General features: G+C 42.0%; 1 protein-coding gene across 5 annotated transcripts in view; it reads right to left on the bottom strand.

The window, feature by feature from the left end:
• CAP1 (cyclase associated actin cytoskeleton regulatory protein 1) overlaps nucleotides 1-16776 on the bottom strand; it is a 29548-nt gene extending 12772 nt beyond the window's left edge. For 2 of the 5 annotated variants that reach the window (XM_036448710.2, XM_036448707.1), the window contains exons 1-2: nucleotides 16089-16239; nucleotides 271-395 (exon numbers count right to left, since the gene is read on the bottom strand). In XM_036448710.2, coding sequence (XP_036304603.1) covers nucleotides 271-382 — 112 coding nt within the window. In that variant the 5' untranslated portion in view covers nucleotides 383-395; nucleotides 16089-16239. Of the gene's footprint in view, nucleotides 1-270; nucleotides 396-16088; nucleotides 16245-16651 lie in introns of those variants that run through there. The other 3 variants (XM_045584800.1, XM_036448709.2, XM_036448706.1) reach the window with 3 other exon arrangements.
• Between the last annotated feature and the right edge of the window lie 6746 nt (nucleotides 16777-23522).

Raw genomic sequence — 23522 nt, forward strand, 5'->3', positions numbered from 1 at the left:
GCTGAAGAACAGGAAACAGAACACAAGCAGGAAGTCTTGTGTTAAAATAACTTAACCACAGGCCTCCCTGCATAAGTCACTTCCTCTCTTATCTGCTCACAGCAATACAAATTACAGGCAAAGAACTTTCTAGATTAAGCATTTTGGGAAGTTGGTTCCAAAGGAGAGAACACACTGAGAAAAAAAAATTTTAGGCCAACACTCTTAGGTCCCCTTAAAATATTTTGAGTTTTCACTCAAAATATTCTGCCAGGCTTGTATATTGCTTACCTTTTTGAGCACTGTCTCCGAACCCACAGTGCATGTCAGAGGCATTAGATACTGCCTCTAGGCGGCCGACAGCTCTCTCCAATCTTTCTACCAGATTTTGCATGTCAGCCATAATGCACCACCTGCTGAAACAGATAAAAAGTCATTTACTGTTTTAACCCTTTGCACTCCGAACCATTCTGGACATTGGCTACCAGCTACTCGACGCTACTTTGCGGCGGACACGTGCATTGAATTAACTCAATTCCCCGTAATCACTAATAAACTGCAATGTCCCCCCTGAGAGGGGACATCCGAGTGATATGCTAGAATTCCGATGTCCCCTGAGAGGGGACAGCGGAGTGCAAAGGGTTAATATTACATAGTACCTACCTAAGTAGAAAAAAGAATACTTAGGAGTGAAGAGGATGCCAATTCTGAGGAACAGAATCATTTAATAATAAAATAAGATGGAAAATATGTCTAGAATATTTGCAAGATCATAAAGACCTCATTCAACAAGAGAACTACCCAGGGAAAGGTGTTCACTGAAAGCAAATGTTTACTCACTCAAATACTTAGTGAATATGCTATCACAAAATTTTAAATTTATAAAGTAGAGCCACATATCTTGGTTTATGCCTTCCCACAACTATTCAGGGATGGAAGGAAAATTATTACACTCTTAAAGATAAGAAACTTAATTTCAGTGAAGTTAAATGGCTTAACTATAGCCAGTACTCAAATTCAAATCTGTCTCTAAGTGCAATGTTTTCCCCTACAACATTTTGGTGCCTGCATAATCAAGATGAAGAGGACATGTATCATGCCCTCAATAACATAATATAATACAGGAGACTTGACATGTACACTAACAACTATAAAACAGGTAGAAAAGAATTTTAAGGGGACCTAAGTGTTGTAGATAGAATAACAGAATTTCAGAGGGGGCAAGAGCATAGCATGGAGAAGCTGCCATTTGATCCAGGCTTCAAATGAGAATGGATAAGATCTGGATACACAGTGGGGAAGAATAGACACATCCAGAAGAGCTTCTTTACAGATCTTTCACAAGAACTAGGATTTCCACAGGTATTAATTTATCTGAACTAGTCTCATTCAGTGTCTAATATCCTAAAAGTATGTTCCACCAGAGAAAGTATCTTCTCTGACATGTTCCCTATTATATTCTACCATCTAGACTAGGGGTGTCAAACTCAATCAGAGAAGGGGCCAAAATCTAAAATCCAGCCTAAATCGCGGGCCGAATGGTTTACTGAACAGTCATAAACTGTCATTGTGATGGAAACACAGCGGAGTGCAGTGATGACAGCGCGGTGCGGGCCACATTGCAAGGCCTGGTGGGACGGTTTTGGCCCGAGGGCCTTGTGTTTGACACGTGATCTAGACCATCATCTGAGAGATAGAAGGTGTTCAATAAATATTTGTGAAATTAAGGAACTGGAAGCATAGCATCCCAAAACCCCAAAGGAACAAGTGTTCTGAAAGCTGCCCATATTATACATACAAATAAGTGTTCAATGTTATCAATATACATAAAATGCTTGAGACTGTAAGTGATCTAATAAAAATGTGAAATTTCTTTTTTTAAATATATTTTTATTGATTTCAGAGACGAAAAGAAAGGGAGAGAGAGATAGAAACATCAATGATGAGAATCACTGATTGGCTGCCCTCTACACTCCCCACAGTGGGGATGAGCCTGCAACCCAAGCATGTTCCCTAACCGGGAATCGAACCATGATCTCCTGGTTCATAGGTCAACGCTCAATCAGTGAACTATGCCGCCTGGGCAAAATCTGTGAAATTTCAATCAAAGCCTTGACTTGGAGGGATTCCATTTCAAAGAATTAATTAGTTCAGGTAACTGAAGCTGAATGAACTCAACTCCCTTGAAGCTGCCTACAATGACCATAACAACTACAATTCCCCCAAAGATGACATGCCAGAATTTCTCAACTTAACACATTATCCTCTCTGTGGGAGAGATAAGAAGCTCAGATAAAGTATCCCTGTCCATTCTTTCCTGTGTATGGGCTCTAGTCTCTCTAGGCCAGATGACTTCCAGAGAATGTTGTTTAAAAGAAAATCAAAGAAAAAATAAGAATGCAAACCAGATAGCCGAAACCGGTTTGGCTCAGTGGTAGAGCGTCGGTCTGTGGACTGAAAGGTCCCGGGTTCGATTCCGGTCAGGAGCATGTATGTTGGTTGCGGGCACATCCCCAGTAGGGGGTATGCAAGAGGCAGCTGGTCAATGTTTCTCTCTGATCGACGTTTCTAGCTCTCGCTCTCTCTCTCTCTCTCTCTCTCCTAGCTCTCTCTCTCTCTCTCCCTTCCTCTCTGTAAAAAATCGATAAAATATATTTTAAAAAGAAAAGAAAAGAAAAAGCTAATACGCAAATTGTCCCCTGAGCAGGAGTTGGACCAGCAGGCAGGCTGGCCAACCACCCATGTCCTCTCCCATGCCAGGCTGTTAGGACCCCACCCACCCATCCACACCCACACACTGAGTGGCCAAATTATTATGGGTTCAGAGATCATAATAATATGGCCACTCAGTGTATTTTCCTTTATGTTATGCTACAATCACTTTAGTTCCTTAATTACTGCCAATTCTACATACTCTCTAGGGATAAACACATTATTTACCACACAGGATAAATCCCAGGGGGAAAGGCAGCAAATACAATAAACTCTCAAGCATTTAATAGATATCACCTATTCTAAAACATGTTCCCTCCATGTTCCCAAAATAGATGCTATAGGTTGAGACTAGTTTAACACAGAAACACAATACAAGTGTCTCTAAAGACTTCCAGGATTGGTGAAGACTCACCAATCTTAAAAGCTTAATACAGCTTCATGGGATTTTGGCTCCTTTCTCTCCACCTATTTCACTTGTAACCTTTAATTGCTAAACAAGCTAGCTCTGCTAAGTTAAGCAGCATGAAAGGAAGGGCAAAACAGTGATCATTTATAGCTAATCTCATCCTACCATTAATCAAATATAGAACAGCATTTAATTTTTTGTTTTTGGTGAGGGTAGGATGAAACCTGAGATGATATGGGAAAGAATGTCCAGAATTGAAGGGACCAAAAAGATACATCTTGTCTCATTGTCTACGCACACATTCACATTCTTTTTAAAATATATATATATATTTTTTTTTAATTGATTTTCTTTTACAGAGAGGAAGGGAGAGGGATAGAGTTAGAAACACCGATGAGAGAGAAACATCTATCAGCTGCCTCCTGCACACCCCACACTGGGGATGTGCCTGCAACCAAGGTACATGCCCTTGACCGGAATCGAACCTGGGACCTTTCAGTCCGCAGGCCGACACTCTATCCACTGAGCCAAACCGGTTTCGGCCACATTCACATTCTTTAGGTGGATGCATCCTCTCGCAAACTTTCCACTATCATTATCCAGCCTGCTTGCTGAGTGGTACAGCCAAAACCACCTATGAACTAACAACTCCCACAGTAGCATATCTAGTGCAGGACATTCTTCTGGGATTTAGAATTTTAAATCCAGTTTCTTGATAGACACCTCTACCTAGATTTTTCAAAGGCATCTCAAGATGAAATGTCCAAAACAGAAATAATCAACTTCCCATCTACCACTCCCACTGTTTTAGTGATCCAGCACTACCATCAATCACCTGATTGACCAAACTAGTAACCTGGGAACTGTTAGGCAGTCAAGTATAGATTGTTAAGAGCACTGTCTTTAGAGAAGTCAGACAGATAGGGGTTGAATAACAGCACTTGTTGGCTCAGCAACGAGGAGTGTTATCAAACTTTCTGAGCCTCAGCTTCCTTATCTGTGTAATGGAGACCACAGTATGAAATCCAAAGGGCTGCATGGCCCTATCTGGTTTGGCTCAGTGGAGAGCGTTGTTGGCCTGCGAACTGAAGGGTCCCGAATTAAGATTCTGATCAAGGGCATGTACCTCGGTTGCAGGCTCAATCCCTGGCCCTGGTCTGGATCATGTGGGGGACAACCAATCGATAAGAGATGTTTCATCTCTCTCTCCCTCCCTTCAATTATTTCTAAAAATCAACGGGAAGCCCTGGCCGGTGTGGCTCAGTGGGTGAGTGTCGGCCTGCAGACTGAAGGGTCCCAGGTTTGATTCCAGTCAAGGGCACATCCCGGGTTGCAGCTCGATCCCCAGTGTGGGCGTGTAGGAGGCAGCCAATCAATGATTCTCTCTCATCATTGATGTTTCTATCTCTCTCTCCCTCTTCCTTCCTCTCTGAAATCAATAAAAAAATATATTTTTTAAATCAATGGGAAATTATCTTCAGGTGAGGAATTAAAAAAAAAAAAAAAAAAGGAAATGCATGTAGAGGTACTGAGCTCAGTCCTAAAAAATAGTAAGGATTCCATAGATGTTAACTAAATTATCTTCTTCCTTACTCCTCAAATCTAATCAGTCATCAAAATCTATAGGTTCCATCTTGCATCATCCTGATTGACAAAAATTAAGAATTTATAACTTTTGCCAGTCTCCCAATTCCAGTAATACACTCTCTTTATCCAGGCTCCATATTACCATAGTGATCTTTCTTAAAGGCAAATGTAATTATGATAGTCTTTTATTTAATACTATTCAATACTCCCTAGGGCATTCAGGGTAAAGTCCAAACAAGGTTTCCATAACCTGGAACCTGGTCCTGCTTTATCTCCTACAAGTACAGTTTATCTCTTGCCACACCTTTCCTCTGCACAACACAGGATTCCAGGACTACTAGCACTTTCCAGAAAGAGCTTTCTCTCACTTCTGAGCCTTTATAATTCTATTCTCTTTGCCTGGTTGATTCCCTTCCTAATCTGCCCCGTCTCAGACCTCCTACTGCCTTATAACATTTAGCTAACCGCTGCCTTCTCCAGGAAGCTTTTCTAGTTCGAATGCTTTTCCTTCTCAATCTGCCCCCTCTCCAGAACTCCTATGATCCATTAAATAATACCTCCCAAAGAAGCATTTCCAATATGTGTTCCCACATATTGCGCAAATACCTTTACCACACATTTAACACATACATTTTAAATCATTTATTTACTCATTTAATAGGCAACTGGCCACTTGAGGGCAGAAACCATCTTGTCTTTGTTAATCCAGTACTATAAATGTACTATGCACTGTAAGTACTGTAGGTTGGTAAGAGTCCTTGAGGTAATAAAAATCCTATCCTATATAATAAAAGCCCAGCAACCGAATGACCAGTTGATATGACACACACTGACCACCATGGGGCAGACGCTCAGTGCAGGAGCTGCCCCCTGGTGGTTAGTGCACTCCCACAGAGGGAGCACTGCTTAGATGAGCTGGATGAATGGCTGCTCCAGCAGCAGGCTGATCCCAGCAAGCCACATCCCCCCACCAGTGCACAAATCATGTGCACAAGGCCTCTAATATACAATAATAACAGCCTTTACCCTCTCCCTCCCCTCAACACAGGTTTGGCTGTTCCCTCTCTCTGAAAAATCTGAGAAGTGTTTTTTCCCCCTTTCTTTCTTTTCTTTTTTAACTTGTCTATTTTAGGATCTTACAAAAACCATGATCTTTCAAATAAACGCTGCCTTCTTGGGCACAAATCACATTGCTATAGAGATTTCCAAACCAATTCTTGTTTATTGAATTATATATTAATTAAATATAGTATTCCCTTATAGTTGTGCTTTATATCACCAATCTGCTTCTTCTTCTAAGATTTGATTTTAAAAAGAGACTTAATTCAATGATATATAATAAGAAGATACTGATCCCTATCTTTAGAATAAAGAAACTGCTCTGGTGGCTCAGTTGGTTGGAGTGTGATCCCATAGCCAAAAGTTGGTGGGTTTAATGCCCAGTTAGGGAACATATGCAGGTTGTTCATTTGATCCTGGTCGGGGGTGTGCAGGAGGCAACAGATCCATGTTTCTCTCTCACATCATTATTTCTCTCTCTCTCTCTCTCTCTTTCTCTCTCTCTCTCTCTTTAATTCATTAAAAGAAAAAAAAAAGTGAAACTAACAAAAATTAAAAAGCTTGCCAGATATTGAACAACTAGTAGGCAGAGAGCCTAGGCACTGAGCACAAAATTTCTAAATCTCTCCCCACAACCACATATGGCTTTTTAAAAACTATTTTTTTAAATTAATTTCAGAAAGGGGAAGAAAGAGAAAGAAACATCAATTATGAGAGAGAATCATTGATCAGCTGCCTCCTACAGAACCCCTACTGGGGATTGAGCTTGCAATCCGGACATGTGCCCTGACCGAGAACAGAACCCTGAGCTCCTGGTTCATGGGTTAACACTCAACAACTGAGCCACACAGGCCCCGCTGGCTTATAAGCAATTATGTGACTCATCAGAGCATCCAGCCACCACTGTTTGCTAAGCACAGTACTGTGAATTCAAGGCCTCTTTATGGTGTCTTTAGTTACATTATTAGCAGCTTTCAATTTTCTCCATGGAGGCCAATATTTTTCACATTCAGGCTAGATGACACAGGTCTGGAAAGCAAATGCTTAAAATAAGGGTTTTCCCCAAAATACAGAATTGCCAGAGTAGAAAACTCTGCTTTACCTTGTTCTTTGCCATTTTTTTTCTTTTTTTAAACATGTTTTTATTAGTTTCAGAGAAGAAGAGAGGGATAGAAGACGGATACAAACATCAATGAGAGAGAATCACTGATCGGCTGCCTCCCAGATGCCCCCTACTAGAGTTCGAGCCCACAACCAGGGTGTGTGCCCTGACCGGGAATTAAACCGTGACTCCCTGCTTCACAGACTGATGCTCAGCCACTGAGCCAGGCCGGCAGGTATTCCTTGCCATTTTTGATTGACAATAACCAAGAACTATATGTAAGCTTCATAAATGAATGTATACGTTCCGGACTATCATAAAAGCTTTAGAAAAAGAGGCAAACCTAATTACACAAATCTAAATGAAACTAAGATTCAGGAGACCAAAGTCTGAGTCCTAGCTCTGCAGTATTAACTTTTTTACTTTAGAACAGTCATTTAATGGATCCTCACCTAGCACACAGATTTAAGAATTGAAGGAGTACATTTTATAGATGACTAGTGACTTGAGAGCTTTAAAATATAGTTAAAATGTTATCACTGCATATTGTGTGCTAGAATATACGCCTCCCAGGAGGATAGATATTTATCCACTCTCTTCCCCAGCCCCATTAATTTGTAGCATCTAGAACAACCTGGCACACAGATGCTCATAAACGAAAGTGCTTAGCACTGTGGCAGTTACTGAAGAAATAAAAGACACAGTCTCTGCCCTCCAGAAGCGTTCATTCTTATTGGGAAGGACAACATAGATGAAATGGCAACATAATAAATACTGAGAACTCCTCATTGATGTTTCTATCTCTCCCTCTCCCTTCCTCTCTGAAATCAATATACACATTCACACTTATATAAAGACTTTATTTTTAAAAGTTGTTAGATATCTAACTTCACTTGGATTAGGGTAAATGAAAGTGTCAATCTTTATACTAAAGTTTTTTCTTTGCAGAATGTTGTATGGTTCTGAAGTATATAGTATAAGTGACTATGTGGTCAGAAGAAATCAATGAGAATTGAAAGTAATCTGGTTGGACAGAAGTGGGGTATTTTGATAGAAAAAGTAAAAGAAAAAAAGGAAAGACATTCCAGAGGAATCAGAAGCAAAGAAGAGAGAACAAGGCAATGCATAAAAAATACAAGTAAGACCACATATATCATGCAACATGAAGTATCATGGAAAATAAGGTATTAAAAGCCAGGCAGTATTTGAATTTGATGTTGTGATAAATGTGAAGCCATTCAGGGATTTTGAGTGAATAATAAAATGAAAGTTAAATTTTACAAATACTATCTGAGAAAAAACACACACAAAAAACAAATACTACCTGAGAAACAGAATGGGATTTGGGGGGAAAGGAAGATACTAGGGTTTAAGTTAGGTGGAAAGCTGTTGTGCATCTATAAAATAAGAAGGCTACTACAAAAAATATATTTTATGTTTCAAAGTTAAAAATCCATAACATCTATTGTCTAACCAGATACAGAAAGCAAAGGAAAAGAACAGATTAACATACAAATAATCAGTTTTAGGCAACTAAGTGACCAGCACAGAATTAAGTGCTGAGGAAATATAAAAGAATGATAAAATAGTTTTTCTGCTCTAAGGGAGTTGCAGGAGAAACAAAGCTACCTTCCACTGGCTTTCAGGATTAGGAGGGAATGCAGGAACTATCTTGTAAAAACACCATCTGAACAGTCCTTTCAACATGCCTGCAATTAGTCAGGTAGCCTCTGTTCAGTTACCTTCAGTGCGGAGAACCCAAGACTTTTGGAAGCAGCCCATTCCATTCAGACAGCTCAAAGTATTTAAAAGTTCTTCCTTATATGGAGGCAAAACTGGCTTCCCTGCAACTTCCACCCACTGATCTTGGTTCGCCATCGAAGGTCACACAAAACAAGTGTGCATTAAACACAAGTAACAACTGTGCAGTGCCGACTACTGAATACAGTAGCATTCAGAAAAGGGAGCCCAAGATGACTCCAGAGTTGCAAATCCAGTGGCCTAAGAGAGTGATGACACTATAGACAGAAACATGTTCTGCAATGTTCTAGTTAGGGCAAAAAAAATAGGTCATTTTTGGATATGCAGTGTGTGAAGAGATGAAGCATCAAATAGAAATGGCTAGTTAAGTAGTTAGAAATTAAGCGTGGGGAAGATCAAGACTGGAGATCAGTGTCTGCAGTCGTCGGCAAAGAAATGTCAGGAAGTTACGAGAATGGAGAGGCTCTGGAAGGGACATCATGCAGAGCAAAAAGAAACAAGAACATTGGTTCTCCAGCAATCTCTTCTGTGGTCTGAAACAAAATAAAATCAGAAACGGCTTGTGATACCTACTTCTTACTCTCATCATTCTAACAATTGAAGCAACCCAATTCTTCCTGCTTACTCAAGGAATTTGTGCAAAAGTAAATGGAACCAGGTTACTCCTGCAATTCTTGTCTCATCTCATCAGGCAATTAAGCCAGTGGTCTGAATTTCTACTTGAGTAGGAAGTTGCCATACTTATATGTTTTCTACTTTGTTTGGTAGTTGTTCCCTTAACTTATAACCTTAAATAAAAATGAAGAGAAACAATACATTTCAGCTTGTATCTATTATAAGTAGTACAACTGATCTACTTCAAAAGGCTTCTCTTGGCCTTGACTTTGTAATTCTTTTCCTCAGACATTATTCTAAGAAAATATTCCTAATGTGGGAAAAATGATAGGTGGGAAGATGCTCACTACAATGTTAGCTTAGACTTCTGATTATAACAGAATAGCTAAATGCACTGTGAAAAAAGACTTTTAAGAAAACAAAATTTAAAGTATTTGTCACATTAGAATGATGGGGTTTGGACAATTTGCCCCTCAATTTTCCAAACTTTCTTTAACAAAGTTATATAATTTCTTTATAATGAAAACAAAGCTCAACAGCTCCACTTGGAATATCTCTTTACTACCAGTGAGCTATAAGGCATCACTTAGTTCTACTAACAATATAGAAATTCTCATCACTAGCCTCTAACATGCCAGAAAGCAAAACCTAGACATGCTAATGACAGATACTTACAAGTTGGCTGTTTTAACCCAGAAACCAAAGAACAGACATCACTTTGCCCCAGTAAAGATGCCATCTAAATCTAACCCAAATCAGGAGCCACTGTTCTTCCCCAAGCATTTGGTTTCACTGATGAAACCAATGACATTTAGTGCCTGAGTCATTGCCACCTGAGGCTTAGATTAAGAGAATGAAAGGCCTATCTTCTAGGGAGGGAAAGAATCCAATTCAATATCAGCACTTGTCTCCTGTTCCCTCCTTAACATGGTCCTCTATCTGAAACGCCAGGGGTAAAGCTAGTAATAATGCACAAGCTGCAGTCAAGACTTGGAACTAGCTGTTTCAAAGGCCTGGAGCAAATATAACTTTATGTGGCAATGGGTTTCTCCCTTTCTTACATTCAAGGAATATGATGAAGACTAACTGCCTAAGAAGATTTAGCAGGCACCTTTGACATTGTACAAGGAAAACTGTTTTGGCTGATTTCAGCTGGGCAGTTGCTTTAAACAGAACAGCATTTCCCATTCTTATGCATAAAGATAGATTCAAGGATGCCATTTGTCCCTACCCATGATTTAGCTACAATGAGATGTATGAAAAGATCTGTGACTATAAGTCTATAATTAACTCAAACGCAGGAATTTTTACGACCTCTAGAGGAGAAAAACAAAACAAAACAAAAAATGCAAGCTCATTCCTTCCATGAAACATTTCAACTGTAATTATTTTCCAGTCAGATGGAAAAGTTTGATATGTCAGGTTTGGTAATACAAGGCAAACAAAGCTGCTCTGTGGAATATTTTTTAGAGCCATGATTCTTTTTATGGTGTTTACATGAACAGTATATCAAGAAGAAACAGCTTCATGGTGGATGCTGTAAATGCATTAAAGATGATAAACTATTACAATTTAATCAGTCAAATAAACATTGAATGCAACATCATAAACTATATGCAATTTAAAATAAATGATAATTCCTGTCCATTAAACCAAGCTGTCTAAATGCAGTCACATGAACAAAACAGGAATTTATATATCCCCAACAGAGGGGACATACAAGGTGGGCAAAAGTAAGTTTATAGTTGTTCATATGAAAAATAATACAATAATAAATAATATAAGAATAAATTCTGTATTTCTCATTCTCACAAATGTAAACCTACTTTTGTTCCACCTTCAACTAACCCAAAGCTTTCTTCTAGTGAGTGCCTAAACCAGTAGCATTTCTCTATTAAGATCACATTCTCTGATGAAAAGAACAACAACAAAAAGGCAAGTCTTTCAAGGACCACCCAAGAATCCTCTGAATAAAAAATAATTCTTGATGTCTCAATGAAATGTATGATTCACTCAGTGCAGGGTACCTAGTACTTCTCATGTGCCATACACTGTGCTAAGCATGACCACAGAGCCTGCCTTTAGAAAAATTAGTTGGAGCGATAAGGCATTGCACAATCATAGCCATGAAATACTTTTTCTTTTTTTAAAATGTATTTTTATTGATTTCAGAGAGGAAGGGAGAGAAAAGAGAGATAGAAATATCAATGATGAGAATCATTGATTGGCTGCCTCCTGCACCCAGGACTGAGCCTGCAATCCAGGTATGTGCCTTGGACCAGAATCAAACCTGGGAACCTGGTTTGATTCAGGCCAGGGCTGATATGATTCTTTTTTTTTTTAATATATATTTTTATTAATTTTTTAGAGAGGAAGGGAGAGAGATAGAGAGCTAGAAACACCAACCAGCTGCTGCCTCTTGCACACTCCCTACCGGGATGTGCCCGCAACCAACGTACATGCCCCTGACCGGAATCGAACCTGGGACCTTTCAATCCGCAGACCCATGCTCTACCACTGAGCCAAACCGGTTTTGGCATGATATGATTCTTTTTCATGCAGTGGTTCTCAATCAGAGGTAATTCTGTTTCCAATAAAATTTGGCAATGTCTGAAAACATTTTTGGTTATCACAACTGAGAGTGATAATGGCATCTAATGGCTAGAGGCCAGGGATACTGCTAAAATCCTACCATGCAGCCCTAGCCAGGTTGGCTCAGTGGACAGAGCATCAGCCTGCAGACTGAAGGGTCCCGAGTTCAACTCTGGTCAAGGGCACATGCCTGGGTTGTGGGCTCGATCCCCAGTAGGGGATGTGCAGGAGGCAGCCAATCAATGATTCTTTTTCATCATTGATGTTTCTATCTCTCTCTCCCTCTCCCTTCCTCTCTGAAATCAATAGAAATCTATTAAAAATAAATAAGTAAATAAAATCCTACAATGCACAGGACAACACCACAACAAAACAATTATCCAGCCCAAAATATCAACTGTGCCACGCTAAGAAACCCTGTCCCAATATAATGAGGAGCAAAGGGAAGCTCAAGAGATACAAATAAAATGCTAATGTGGCAGTTTAGGATTTTCTGAATTATGTTGTCAATCTAAAACACCAAAAAAAACCTAATTAAGATAAAAGTCTGATTGTGGAGAATTTTGTAAACTGAACAATGGAGTTTAGACTTGATTTTTTAAAAAAAATTTATGCTTATTTCCATTTCTCCTATGACTTTTTTAAAAAATGTATTTTTATTGATTTCAGAGAGGAAGGGAGAGGGAAAGAGGAGATAGAAACATCAAATGATGAGAGAGAATCATGGATCGGCTGCCTTCACATGCCCCACACTGGGGATCAAGCCCAAAACCCAGGCATGTGTTCTTGACTGGAATCAAATCCTGGATCCTTCAGTCGGCAGGCCGATGCTCTATCCACTGAGCCAAACCAGCTAGGGCTAGACTTGATTCTTTGGTAATATGATTCTTTGGGAAAGTGAAGGGTAATGAAATGAAAATAGTTCTTTGTAAGATTAGTCTGGTTGTGATGCAGAAGTTGAAGTACAGGCATGAAAGCAAGGTTAGCACAAAGTAAAGAAACTGATGATGACAATTCCAAGGTATAATCTCTAGGACTGGGTAAATTATGGCTTGAGAATCCTCAGATTTCAAATCTCAGGATTAAATTACAAACCAGAGGGTTCAAATTCCAATGATTTTTTGCATTTGCTTGTTTAAGTAAAATGAATCGTTGACTCACAATGCTTCACAGAAAATTGAAAGGAAAAAGTAAATTTTTAAAGGCTCAGTCCCTCATTAAAAAAATTACAACTAAACAAATGTATTTTTGTATAATCAAGAAAAGGGGTGAGAATAAAGATCACTACTTACTGAAAACAAAATATTTTACAAACAAAACAGCTAACCTCCTCATGGCAAAAAAATCCATTAATCGAAGCTTAACACTATCACCATTTTCCGTATGCAAGACAGGTTGTACATGACAAGATATTTTCACTGCTACATTTCATTTAAGCTTCTGAGACATAAATTATGTCCACCTGATTGATAAAGTATTGGGGGGAGTGGGAGGAGAAGCAGGAAAATACAAGTGCAGGGTCCCAAGTGCATTCAAAGAAGGTATCAAAAGCCATTCCTAACCTGGCAGGCATCTACCTTTTTTCTGATCTTATCTTCTGCCACAAACTCCAGGTTCCAGTACTTCCTGGAACAGAAGCCCTCTCCTGCCTCCACACCTTTGCTCTTGCTGTTTCCACTATTTGAGTACCTTATTAGCCATATTTGCTTCAATGTGCTGCAAGCCCCTTGTACTCAATTTATCCAAAATTAATTTTCTTTCCCTGCCACCTGCCCAACCCAGTCTTTCTTCTCATAATACCTATCTTTATGATTGCCTGGTTTTCCCTAAATCAGAAAACCAGGCAATCATCCTAGACTACTCCTATTTCCTCAATCCCATAAACAACCAGCCTCCAGTTCTATGGATTTCATCTTTTAACACTGTTCAAACCTGACCCTCCTCTCCTTTCCACTGCCATTGCCCTATTTAGAATTATGATTATGTCAACAGCTTCCAAACACTAGTCTACTTCCTCTCATGTCCCTTCCCATTTGACAGACTGAACTTTCTAAAACATAAATCTGCCCTGGCCTATGTGACTCAATTGGTTGAGCACTATCCCAAGCACCAAAAGTTCACTGGTTCGCCCGGTCAGGGCATACGTCGGACTTGCAGACTAGCTCCCGGGTCGGGAGAGGAGGTGGAGGGCCATGCAGGAGGCAGCCAATCAATATATCTCTCATATCAGTGCTTCTCTCCCTCTCCTTTCATTTCTAAAATCAATAAAATAATATTTAAAAATAAATACAATAAAACATAAATCTGACAACATAAATTTCCTACATAAAAGCCTTCAAAGCAGCCTCATAGCTTTCAGGGTCAGATCCATATTCCACATTTCATCATCATCTTTTTTTTTTTTTAAATATATTTTATTGATTTTTTTACAGAGGGGAAAGGAGAGGGATAGAGAGCCAGAAACACTGATGAGAGAGAAACATAGACCAGCTGCCTCCCGCACTCCTCCCTCCCCCCTGGGGATGTGCCCGCAACCAAGGCACATGCCCCTGACCGGAATCGAACCTGGGACCTTTCAGTCCGCAGACTGACGCTCTATCCACTGAGCCAAACCGGTCTCCGCTCTTTTTTTTTTTTTTTTTTTTATATGTTTATTGGTTTCAGAGAGGAAGGGAGAGGGAGAGAAGATAGAAACATCAATGATGAGAGAGAACCATTGATCAGCTGCCTCTGTACATTGCCCAATGGGGATCAAGCATGCAAACCCAGGCACGTTCCCTGACTGGGAATCAAACCATGATCTGGTTCACAGGCTGAAGCTCAACAATTAAGCCACTCCAGTTGGGCCACATCCGGATTTCCTAACATGGTTTACAAGGTCCTTCCTATTTGACCCCCACCACTTCCCATTCCCTTCACTTCTCCAAGCATCACTAGAATTCTAGTCACACTGAACTAGTCATGTCCAGATCTCCATGTCCTTGTTTTTGTATTCTTTGCATGGAAGTTTCTTTTCCAGATTCCCCCAATGGCTAAATAAATCTGCAAGACTCAGCCTCCCATTTCCTCCTCAAAGCCAGAAAACCTGGCTCAGGTATTTCTCTCTTACTGTTTTACAGCCTTGTGCTCACACAGTGCACTTTGACATTGTAAACCATCTCTGTTTTACTTGTCTGCCCCTTCCTCCAAATTGTATTCTTAGCCATCGTGGCCAAGTGCCTCGTTTCATCTGTGCCTCATACATATTATAATTAATTAATGACTTCTTAAACAAACGTCCCTGCAAACAGCTCTTTGATGGCGGGATCTAGCTGGTTTTGTCTCAAAACTGCATTCCCTAGATGTGGCAGAGTGCCTGAGACAGAATAAACACACTTTGCTCTAAATTTAATTCTGTGAGGTGAGTGGAAAATCTCCACCTAAAGGATGGGAGGCAGTGGGGGGGGGGGGGGGGGAGGAAAGAGGCTCAAAGAAGTTAAATAAGGCATCTATGGCTACCGATACTCAGCAGTGGGGCAAAACCAAACCTCAGCCATCTGATTTCGGGACCAGAAGTATGCAACACTCTCAATAAAGTTAACTTGCCTCTTCAGAATAAGAGCAACAGACTAGGAGGAAGGGCGGACTACCTGAATGCAAATACAAGGACCTGCCACTATCTCTTTTTAAAAACTCCCCAGGCATCCCAAACACGCTGCATTTAAAAAAAGAAGAAGTTCTAAGAAGCCTTTTATCTTGGTGCCCTTTCAAGTTGCCAAAGAGAGGACCCCAACCGGAAAACCGTTCCGAGGCAGAATGAGAGGTTCTCGGGGAAAAGAATGTAGGGTCTGGGGCATGGAATTAAAGAACTGAAGTCAGGATTCCAATTGTTTCCCTCATTCGCTATAGGGTCGTAGTCCAGCCTGTTCTTTCCGGGATCAATGTACCCATCCGTGCAATGGGGACGAGATAGGGATAAGGACGACTACTAAGGTCTCGGAGGCTCCTTTTAGTTAGGGCATCTTAGGAATCGGGCCTCCGCTGAAGCTGATGACCGGGACTGCGAAACCCAGGGAAAGGGCCACCCCAGGAGAGCCCAGTTCACTCGGTCACCCCGGCCCCACCTCAAGAGACCGCGCCCAGGATACCAGGTCGGCCTCCGGGGCCTCCGCCCCAGACCCCTCAGCGGGGTTCATCACGCGCACATAGGCCAGACACATAGGCCCTTCACCACGCCGGGAGCCAGTAGGCCGCGGAAGGCAGCCCCTTCCCTACCGGACCGCGAACCCTCACCTCGGAGCTCGGCTTCACCTCCCGACTGCGAACAGCCGCTCTCCACTTCCGGCAAGAACCGCCCAGCAATCTTCGCGCGACCCACTTCCGGGCCCTCACTGGGCGCGGCACCCCCACCGGAAACGAGCGGCCAGCTGAAATGTCTGGCTGGAGGAGCGCGGGGGAGGAAGTCCGGCCGCCCCGCTCGTGGCTCCACCCCCTTATTCACCACGCCCCGGCGTCTACCCGCCAGCACGGAGGGCTCATGCAAAACAGCCCCGCCCACTGGGCGGAGCGACCCCCTGGAGGGCGTGTCCTTATTTGACCACGCCTCCATCTAACTGAGGGGGCCAATGAAGGGATGAAATTACTGGCTAAGCTCCACCTCCAGAGACGGGGACAGGTAAGCGGCTAATTCTCCTACCGCTTTGGTCTCAATGGCAAGCCCGCTCCCTTTTCACAACCCTCCCGAAGGGGTCTTGGAGGGACCCAGGGGTAGTTTTTCTGAGGGGCGGAGCTCTTGGCGGCCGTCCACTATGCGAGGTGGTCAAGGCTAAGCTCCACCTCTCTCGGGGTGTGCATACCTCGGTTTCCCCGTTTGTGACGTCGGCCTCGGACAGAGTTCTGGGTGGACCCGCAGAGGCTGGGTGCGGAGAGAGGGTGTTCGAGGGCGTGGGCTCAGCCCCGGGCTTCTGGGCGTGCCCACTGCCGCCTCGCTCGCTCTGCCCCGGCTGGGAAGGTGGAAGCTCGTCCCACTTCCTGTGAGTTCGGTGCGCTCTGTGACCATAGATGGTCAGGTCTGGGGCCTCGCAGAAGCCTCCGCCCCGTGTGGTTTCGGAGTCCTTCCTTCAAGCCCCCAGGGTGTGGTTTCTGAGACTAAGATAAAGCGGAATTAGGATACTGCTAGCTTGCTCCACTCCGCTAAAAACCGGCTTCTGAAGCATCCTCACCCCGGGCTGGGCGTGCCTAGCCAGCTGCCACTCAGTTCAGGGGAGGCTTGCCTTCCCGGCTCGGACCTGGGGATCAGAGCTTTGTTGCCTCAAGGCTCACATTTTCCAACCATTGATTATCCTCCCACAAAGATGTATTTCCAGAAAAAGTTGGCGAGTGCTATTTAGCTCTTGTCCCTTCAGTGGAGCGACTGTGGTAGTTCCAAGCTTCAAGTTGAATGCAGGCATTATATGCCAGTCATTCATTCAACAAATACAGTTCTTATAATAAGAACTACCATTTATTACGCTCTGACTACATGCCAGGCCTGTACTGAATGCTAAAGTGCATGCATTTTCATTTAATCCTAATAGGAACACTCTGCGGTAGGTACCATTATAACCTTCAGTTTGAAAATGAGGAAGCTGAATTATTTGCCAAGATTGCAATGTAACTGTTTTTACCTTTGAAAGGAACACATTTACCTGACTCTAAATCCCATGAGCTTAACCTCCATATATAGACCATACTGAAATCATTTTGGGCAGTGTTGTTTCTCTGGATGAGGAGATATCCTGGGCTTTAGTAGGCCCGCAAGTAGGGGTCAGACTTTTATCAGGTTACTTAATTTCTTTTTAAAAAAAATATATTTTATTGATTTTGTACAGAGAGGAAGGAAGAGAGATAGAGAGTTAGAAACATCGATGAGAGAGAGTCATCGATCAGCTGCCTCTTGCACACCCCCTACTGGGGATATGCCCTTGACCGGAATCGAACCCGGGACCTTTCAGTCCCCAAGCCGACGCTCTATCCATTGAGCCAAACCAGTTTTGTCAGGTTACTTAATTTCTTTGAACCTGGGACTTTTCCCAATTTTATTACTCCTAGTATGTTTAAAAGAAAAACGATAAGACAAAATATTATACAAAAATTGTACATTTTTACATTTAACAAAAAAAACACAAACATACACACAAACTTTAACTTTATTAAGACGTAACATCAAAAGGTTGTATTTGCTGAAACCGGTTTGGCTCAGTGGATAGAGCGTCAGTCTTCGGATTGAAAGGTCCTGGGTTCGATTCCGGTCAGGGGCATGCGGGCACATCCCCAGTTGGGGGTGTGCAGGAGGCAGCTGATCAATGATTCTCTCTCATTGATATTTCTAACTCTCTATCCCTCTCTCTTCCTCTCTATAAAAAATCAATAAAATGTATGTTTTTTAAAAAGTTGTATTTGAATGCTTCATATATGTGCAACCTAGGACAAGTAGCCTCCTTGGCCCTCCTTGTATTCACCTTCACCTTCTAGATCTCTTTCTTAATTAGAGACAGGAAATACCTAGACCAATATGCATCCTAGAGGAAAAGGAGAGAGATGAGGAGACAGGAAGGAGAATGAAGAAAGGAAGGGAGGAAGGAAGTGTCTCCATCTATAAAATCAAGATGATCATTTATAAGGTTGCCCTGTTTGAGGTGGCTCAGTTGATTGGGCTCAACCTGTGCACCAAAAGATGGCGGGTTCAATTCTCAGTCAGGCACATGCTCTGATCGCAGACTTGATCCTTTGTAGAGGGCATGCAGGAGGCAACCGATCAATGTTTTGCTTTCACATTGATATTTCTCTCCCTCTCCCTACCTCTCTCTCTAAAATCAATTTAAAAATATATATATTTTATTGATTTTTTCAGAGAGGAAGAGAGAGGGATAGAGAGAAAGAAACATCGATGAGAGAGAAACATCGATCAGCTGCCTCTTGCACACCCCCCACTGGGGATGTGCCCACAACCAAGGTACATGTCCTTGACCGGAATCGAACCTGGGACCCTTCAGTTCGCAGGTCGATGCTCTATCCACTGAGCCAAACCGGTTTCGGCTAAAGTCAAATTTTAAAAAATATTTTAAGAAATTTTGTAAGCTTGTAATGTGAAACAAGCAATAACCTATGTGAAACCACTCTATAAAAGTGATTTATTTATTTTTTGTAAAGAGAGCATGCATGAGTAAGGCACAACCCCTCCCCCCAAGAAATATACACTTAAAATTCTAGTGGGAGGCAATTTAAGAGTATCTATCACTTTTATTTATTCGTTCATTTATTTATACACAGGGGGAAAATTATTGACTTTTTCCTCTATGCTGGGTATCCTGCCACTTTGTACCAGGCACAGCGAGAGTCACAGCAGTGGATGATTCAGATCCTCTCACTGCCCTAATGGGGTTTACCCTCTACTGTGGAAACAGGTATTACATCTGGAGTAGTCATCAGAACAAGGGCTGACTGTTGACTTCCAGCTTTTTCTTCTTCACCCATAGTGGGCTCTCATCAAGCACATGTTCAGTGAGACCCCTGAATTCAGAATAGTCATTTACTGAGCTGAGGTAGATGGGAAGAACACACAGAGCAAACATGAGTAAATAATAGTGGAGATAGCTGAGGTGAGAGCTTCCTGTAGAAATTGGAGATAAAGAGGGGGGGGGGAAGAAAAAGAAAAGAGGTTGAGCAACATGCCAGGCAAGAGAGGTAAAACCTTAATGTGAAAGCAAGGAAGAGCTGGTCGTATTTCACTTAGAAATACAAAGCTAGCCATGGTGCAAAGCATGGACTTGAGTGGGGAGGGGGGGGAAGGGGGGGTAGGGAGCTCGGCTGGTGTGGGTCAGTGGTTGAATGTCAATCCATGAAACAGGAGGTCACAGTTTGATTACCAGTCAGGGAACATGCCCTGGTTGCAGGCTTGATCCCAAATAGGGTGCATGCAGGAGGCAACCAACTGATGATTCTATGTTTCTCTCTCTCTGAAATCAATAAAAACATATTTTTTTTAAAAAAGGGAGGGGGTAGAGGTTATAAGTCAGATACAAAAATGTACCAAGGGCCTGAATCAAAAGTATGGTAGGAGGATGCAGGGGAAGGGACAATGCAAAAGACAGCATTCTTATAAAGGGAGCAGTGAGGAGGAGGATAAGGAGTAAGACAAATGGAAAGAGAATGATTTGAATGGGCCTTCAGTCTAGATCTAGTTCCCCAGGGATATATTCCCATTGAATACTACTTTTCCTTCCTGGCAAGTCTTACAGTCTTAATTATTTGTGCAATTGTCTTCTTTTTCTTTTTTTTTTTCTTTTTTCTTTTTTCTTTTTTTGTACAGAGAGGAAGAGAAAGAGATAGAGTTAGAAACATCGATGAGAGAGAGTCATCGATCAGCTGCCTCTTGCACACCCCCTACTGGGAATATGCCCGCAACCAAGGTACATGCCCTTGACCGGAATCGAACTGGGGCCCTTCAGCTCCCAAGCCGATGCTCTATCCATTGAGCCAAACCGGTCTCGGCTTCTTTTTCTGTAAGTATCTTGAAGTGAGAGTCCTTGCCTCTCTGGCTCAAAAATGATACTCAATTGATATTTAGGGAAAATGTTAACTAAATGAAAAGGGTGGAGGGGCCAAGGTGGCTCTGAGACTTGGAGCACAAGTTAATGGAAGGTGGGAGGAAGACTGAACTGGTATTTTAAGGTTTTGAGCCTCAGACTTCAAAATCCAGCCTTGGGAAGAGAAAGAAAGAAGTGCAGTTTATCATTTTGCAAGCAAGAATTGACAACAGATGCTTGGCCAGTGTTGCTCAATGGTTGAGTGTCGACCTGAGAACCAAGAGGTCATGGTTTGATTCCTAGTCACGGCACATGCCCAGGTTGCAGGCTTGATCCCCAGTGTGGGGGGAAAGAGGGTGTGTAGGAGGCAGCCAATCGATGATTATCTCTCATCACTGGTATTTCTGTATCTCTTTCCCTTTCCCTTCCTCTCTGAAATAAATTAAAAAAAAAAAAAAAGAATTGACAACAGAGTTGATGGATTCTCACACATGCCCTGTCTCTTCACGTGCTTTGCCATTTTCTCATTTTGCCTAGGTACCTTTCAGCACATTTCTAAGCCTGCGGAATAGCTTTGTCTCTGAGGTGCCACCCAAGATTCTTCCTTATCTCTCAGAGTCTCAGACACAGAAGCCTGGCGGTTTATCTGGAATGTTTCCGGGCTTGGCTCCGAGGATTGCCTGCATCTGTGCAGCCTGGCTCAGAGCCTGTCTGCATTTGGGCGGATCCTCTCTCCCCCTGCCAGAAGGGGCTGATGACAGACAGTAATCTAATCAAGCCCATCTCTCTGCCCTCTTAGGGTGGCCCCAGGATCCAGCCTGAGTTAGGGTCTCAATTCCAAGCATTACAAGTTGGCAAAATAAATATTGGCACTATAATGTAGTGGTTAAGATCTGGATTTGGTGTCATTCTGACCTGACCCTGCATCCCAACTCTGCCCCTTGCTAATTGTGTAATCTTGGTCAGGTCAGTGGATATTAATATCCATCTTGAATGGTTGATACGGTGATTAAGAGAGAAAATTTACAAAAAACCATTGACTCAGTGAGTAGTAACAATTATTATTCAATACAGAGAGTCTATTGTCTATGTCCCTGGTGAAGACCACCAGGAAGAAAAATAAAGTCTGGCCGAAACCGGTTTGGCTCAGTGGTAGAGCGTCGGTCTGCGGACTGGGAGGTCCCAGGTTTGATTTCGGTCAGGGGCATGTACATTGGTTGTGGGCACATCCCCAGTAGGGGGTGTGCAGGAGGCAGCTGGTCGATGTTTCTCTCTCATCTACGTTTCTAGCTCTCTATCTCTCTCCCTTCCTCTCTGTGAAAAATCAATAAAATGTATTAAAAAAATGAATCAATAAAGTCTGAAGTATCAACACAATGGACGGTGCCACCATAACCACTGCCACTACGATCCCATCACAGGAAAGGTTGCCCACAGTGTCTACTTCTTTATATCGTTACCTTTTAAAAATATATATATTTTGTTGATTTTTTTTATAGAGAGTAAGGGAGAGGGATAGAGAATTAGAAACATTGATGAGAGAGAGACATTGATCAGCTGCCTCCTGCACACCTCCTCCTGGGGATATGCCTGCAACCAAGGTACATGCCCTTGACCAGAATCGAACCTGGGACCTGTCAGTCCACAGGGTGACGCTCTATCCCTGAGCCAAACCGATTAGGGCTTAACTTATTTTTATAGTTACAAGTTGGCTGCTGTAGCCCAAGCCATCACATCATGTTAAGGAAAGAGGAAAGAGAAGGTGCAAAGCTGAAACTAGAAAGTCTGAGTTTTCTAAAGAACTCCATAAAGCATACTCTGCTTTCTGTCTCATAGCAAGAACCAACAATCAACAAATATTGCAGCTTCCAATGTGTTCATTTCACACTGTTTCTGAAAGTCCCCATAGGAACTGACCCCCGAGTTGTCCACAGAAGTAACCTGCTCATTAATGAACCCTGTATTGACTTTTCTCTCTTCCCCACTTCTCGCAGGGAACCCAAACTTAAAGAGAGAATGGGATTGGCTGGGTCTGTGATGGTAGGAAAGTGACAGTGAGCATTGTCAGCTTTGATAGTATAAGGTGTGCACTCTCTCTTTGTTTGAGATATTGCCCAAATATATGAAGGGGCTGCAGATGCTGAGTGTCCAATAAGAATGATACAAATCCACAATAATAAACTTCTGGGACAGCTCAACATCAAAATATACCCTTCTTTCTATACTTACACTTCAAAAAATGAAACAAAACAAAGACTCCTAACTTTCCTTTTGCCCTACCCCATTTGGCTCAGTGGATAGAGTGTTGGCCTGTGAACTGAAAGGTCCCAGGTTTGATTCCAGTCAAGGGCATATGCCTGGGTTGCAGGATCGATCCCCAGTGGGGGGCACCCAGGAAGCAGCCAATCAATGATTCTCTCATCATTGATGTTTCTATCTCTTCTCCCTTTCTTTCTAAAATCAATAAAAACATTTTTTAAATGAATAAACCTTTCTTTTACATTTATTCCCCACTCCCAAACAGGAATCAACTGCAGTCTCATCAATTACATCATGTAGCTTCAGGTCTAAGAGTACTGAATAATGTTCATTCTTCCTTCACTTCCATAAGAATCCTGCTTCAATGTTCTTCAGTTTATGGGTTGAACTTTAAAGTCAACCACGATGGGAGGGACGGCATGTATGGGAGTGGGGAAGGGGAGAGAGAATGGTAAGATATGTATACATATAATACCTTAATAAAAAAAATGAAAAAAATAAATAAATAAAGTCAACCACCACAATATACCACATTCTACATACATGGTGGGAGGGGTTAGAATTGAATATAGTATGTAACTGTTGAACTGACATGGCCAGAAACCTTTCTGTACCTAATTGCCAGGCCTTGGTTGATAGTTTGACTTCACATATACACTACCTATTCCATACTCCCTTGGTCTTCAACCAGCACCTCAGTTCCTCGGGGTCATAGTGATGGGAAGAGAAGAGAGCACGAAGGATACATGGTACTGTTTGAAAGGCCCTGATCCAGAAGTGGCATATATCACTTCCACTTACATTGCATTAACTAGAACTTAATCATATAAGTAAGTTTTCTAGAGGTGACCCAGACCTTCTTTTTTGAGGGACTAGAGACCTTGGTGGTGCTGCCTGTATG

This window comes from Pipistrellus kuhlii, unplaced genomic scaffold, assembly GCF_014108245.1.
Source record: "Pipistrellus kuhlii isolate mPipKuh1 unplaced genomic scaffold, mPipKuh1.p scaffold_m20_p_2, whole genome shotgun sequence".
Lineage (NCBI taxonomy): Eukaryota > Metazoa > Chordata > Mammalia > Chiroptera > Vespertilionidae > Pipistrellus > Pipistrellus kuhlii.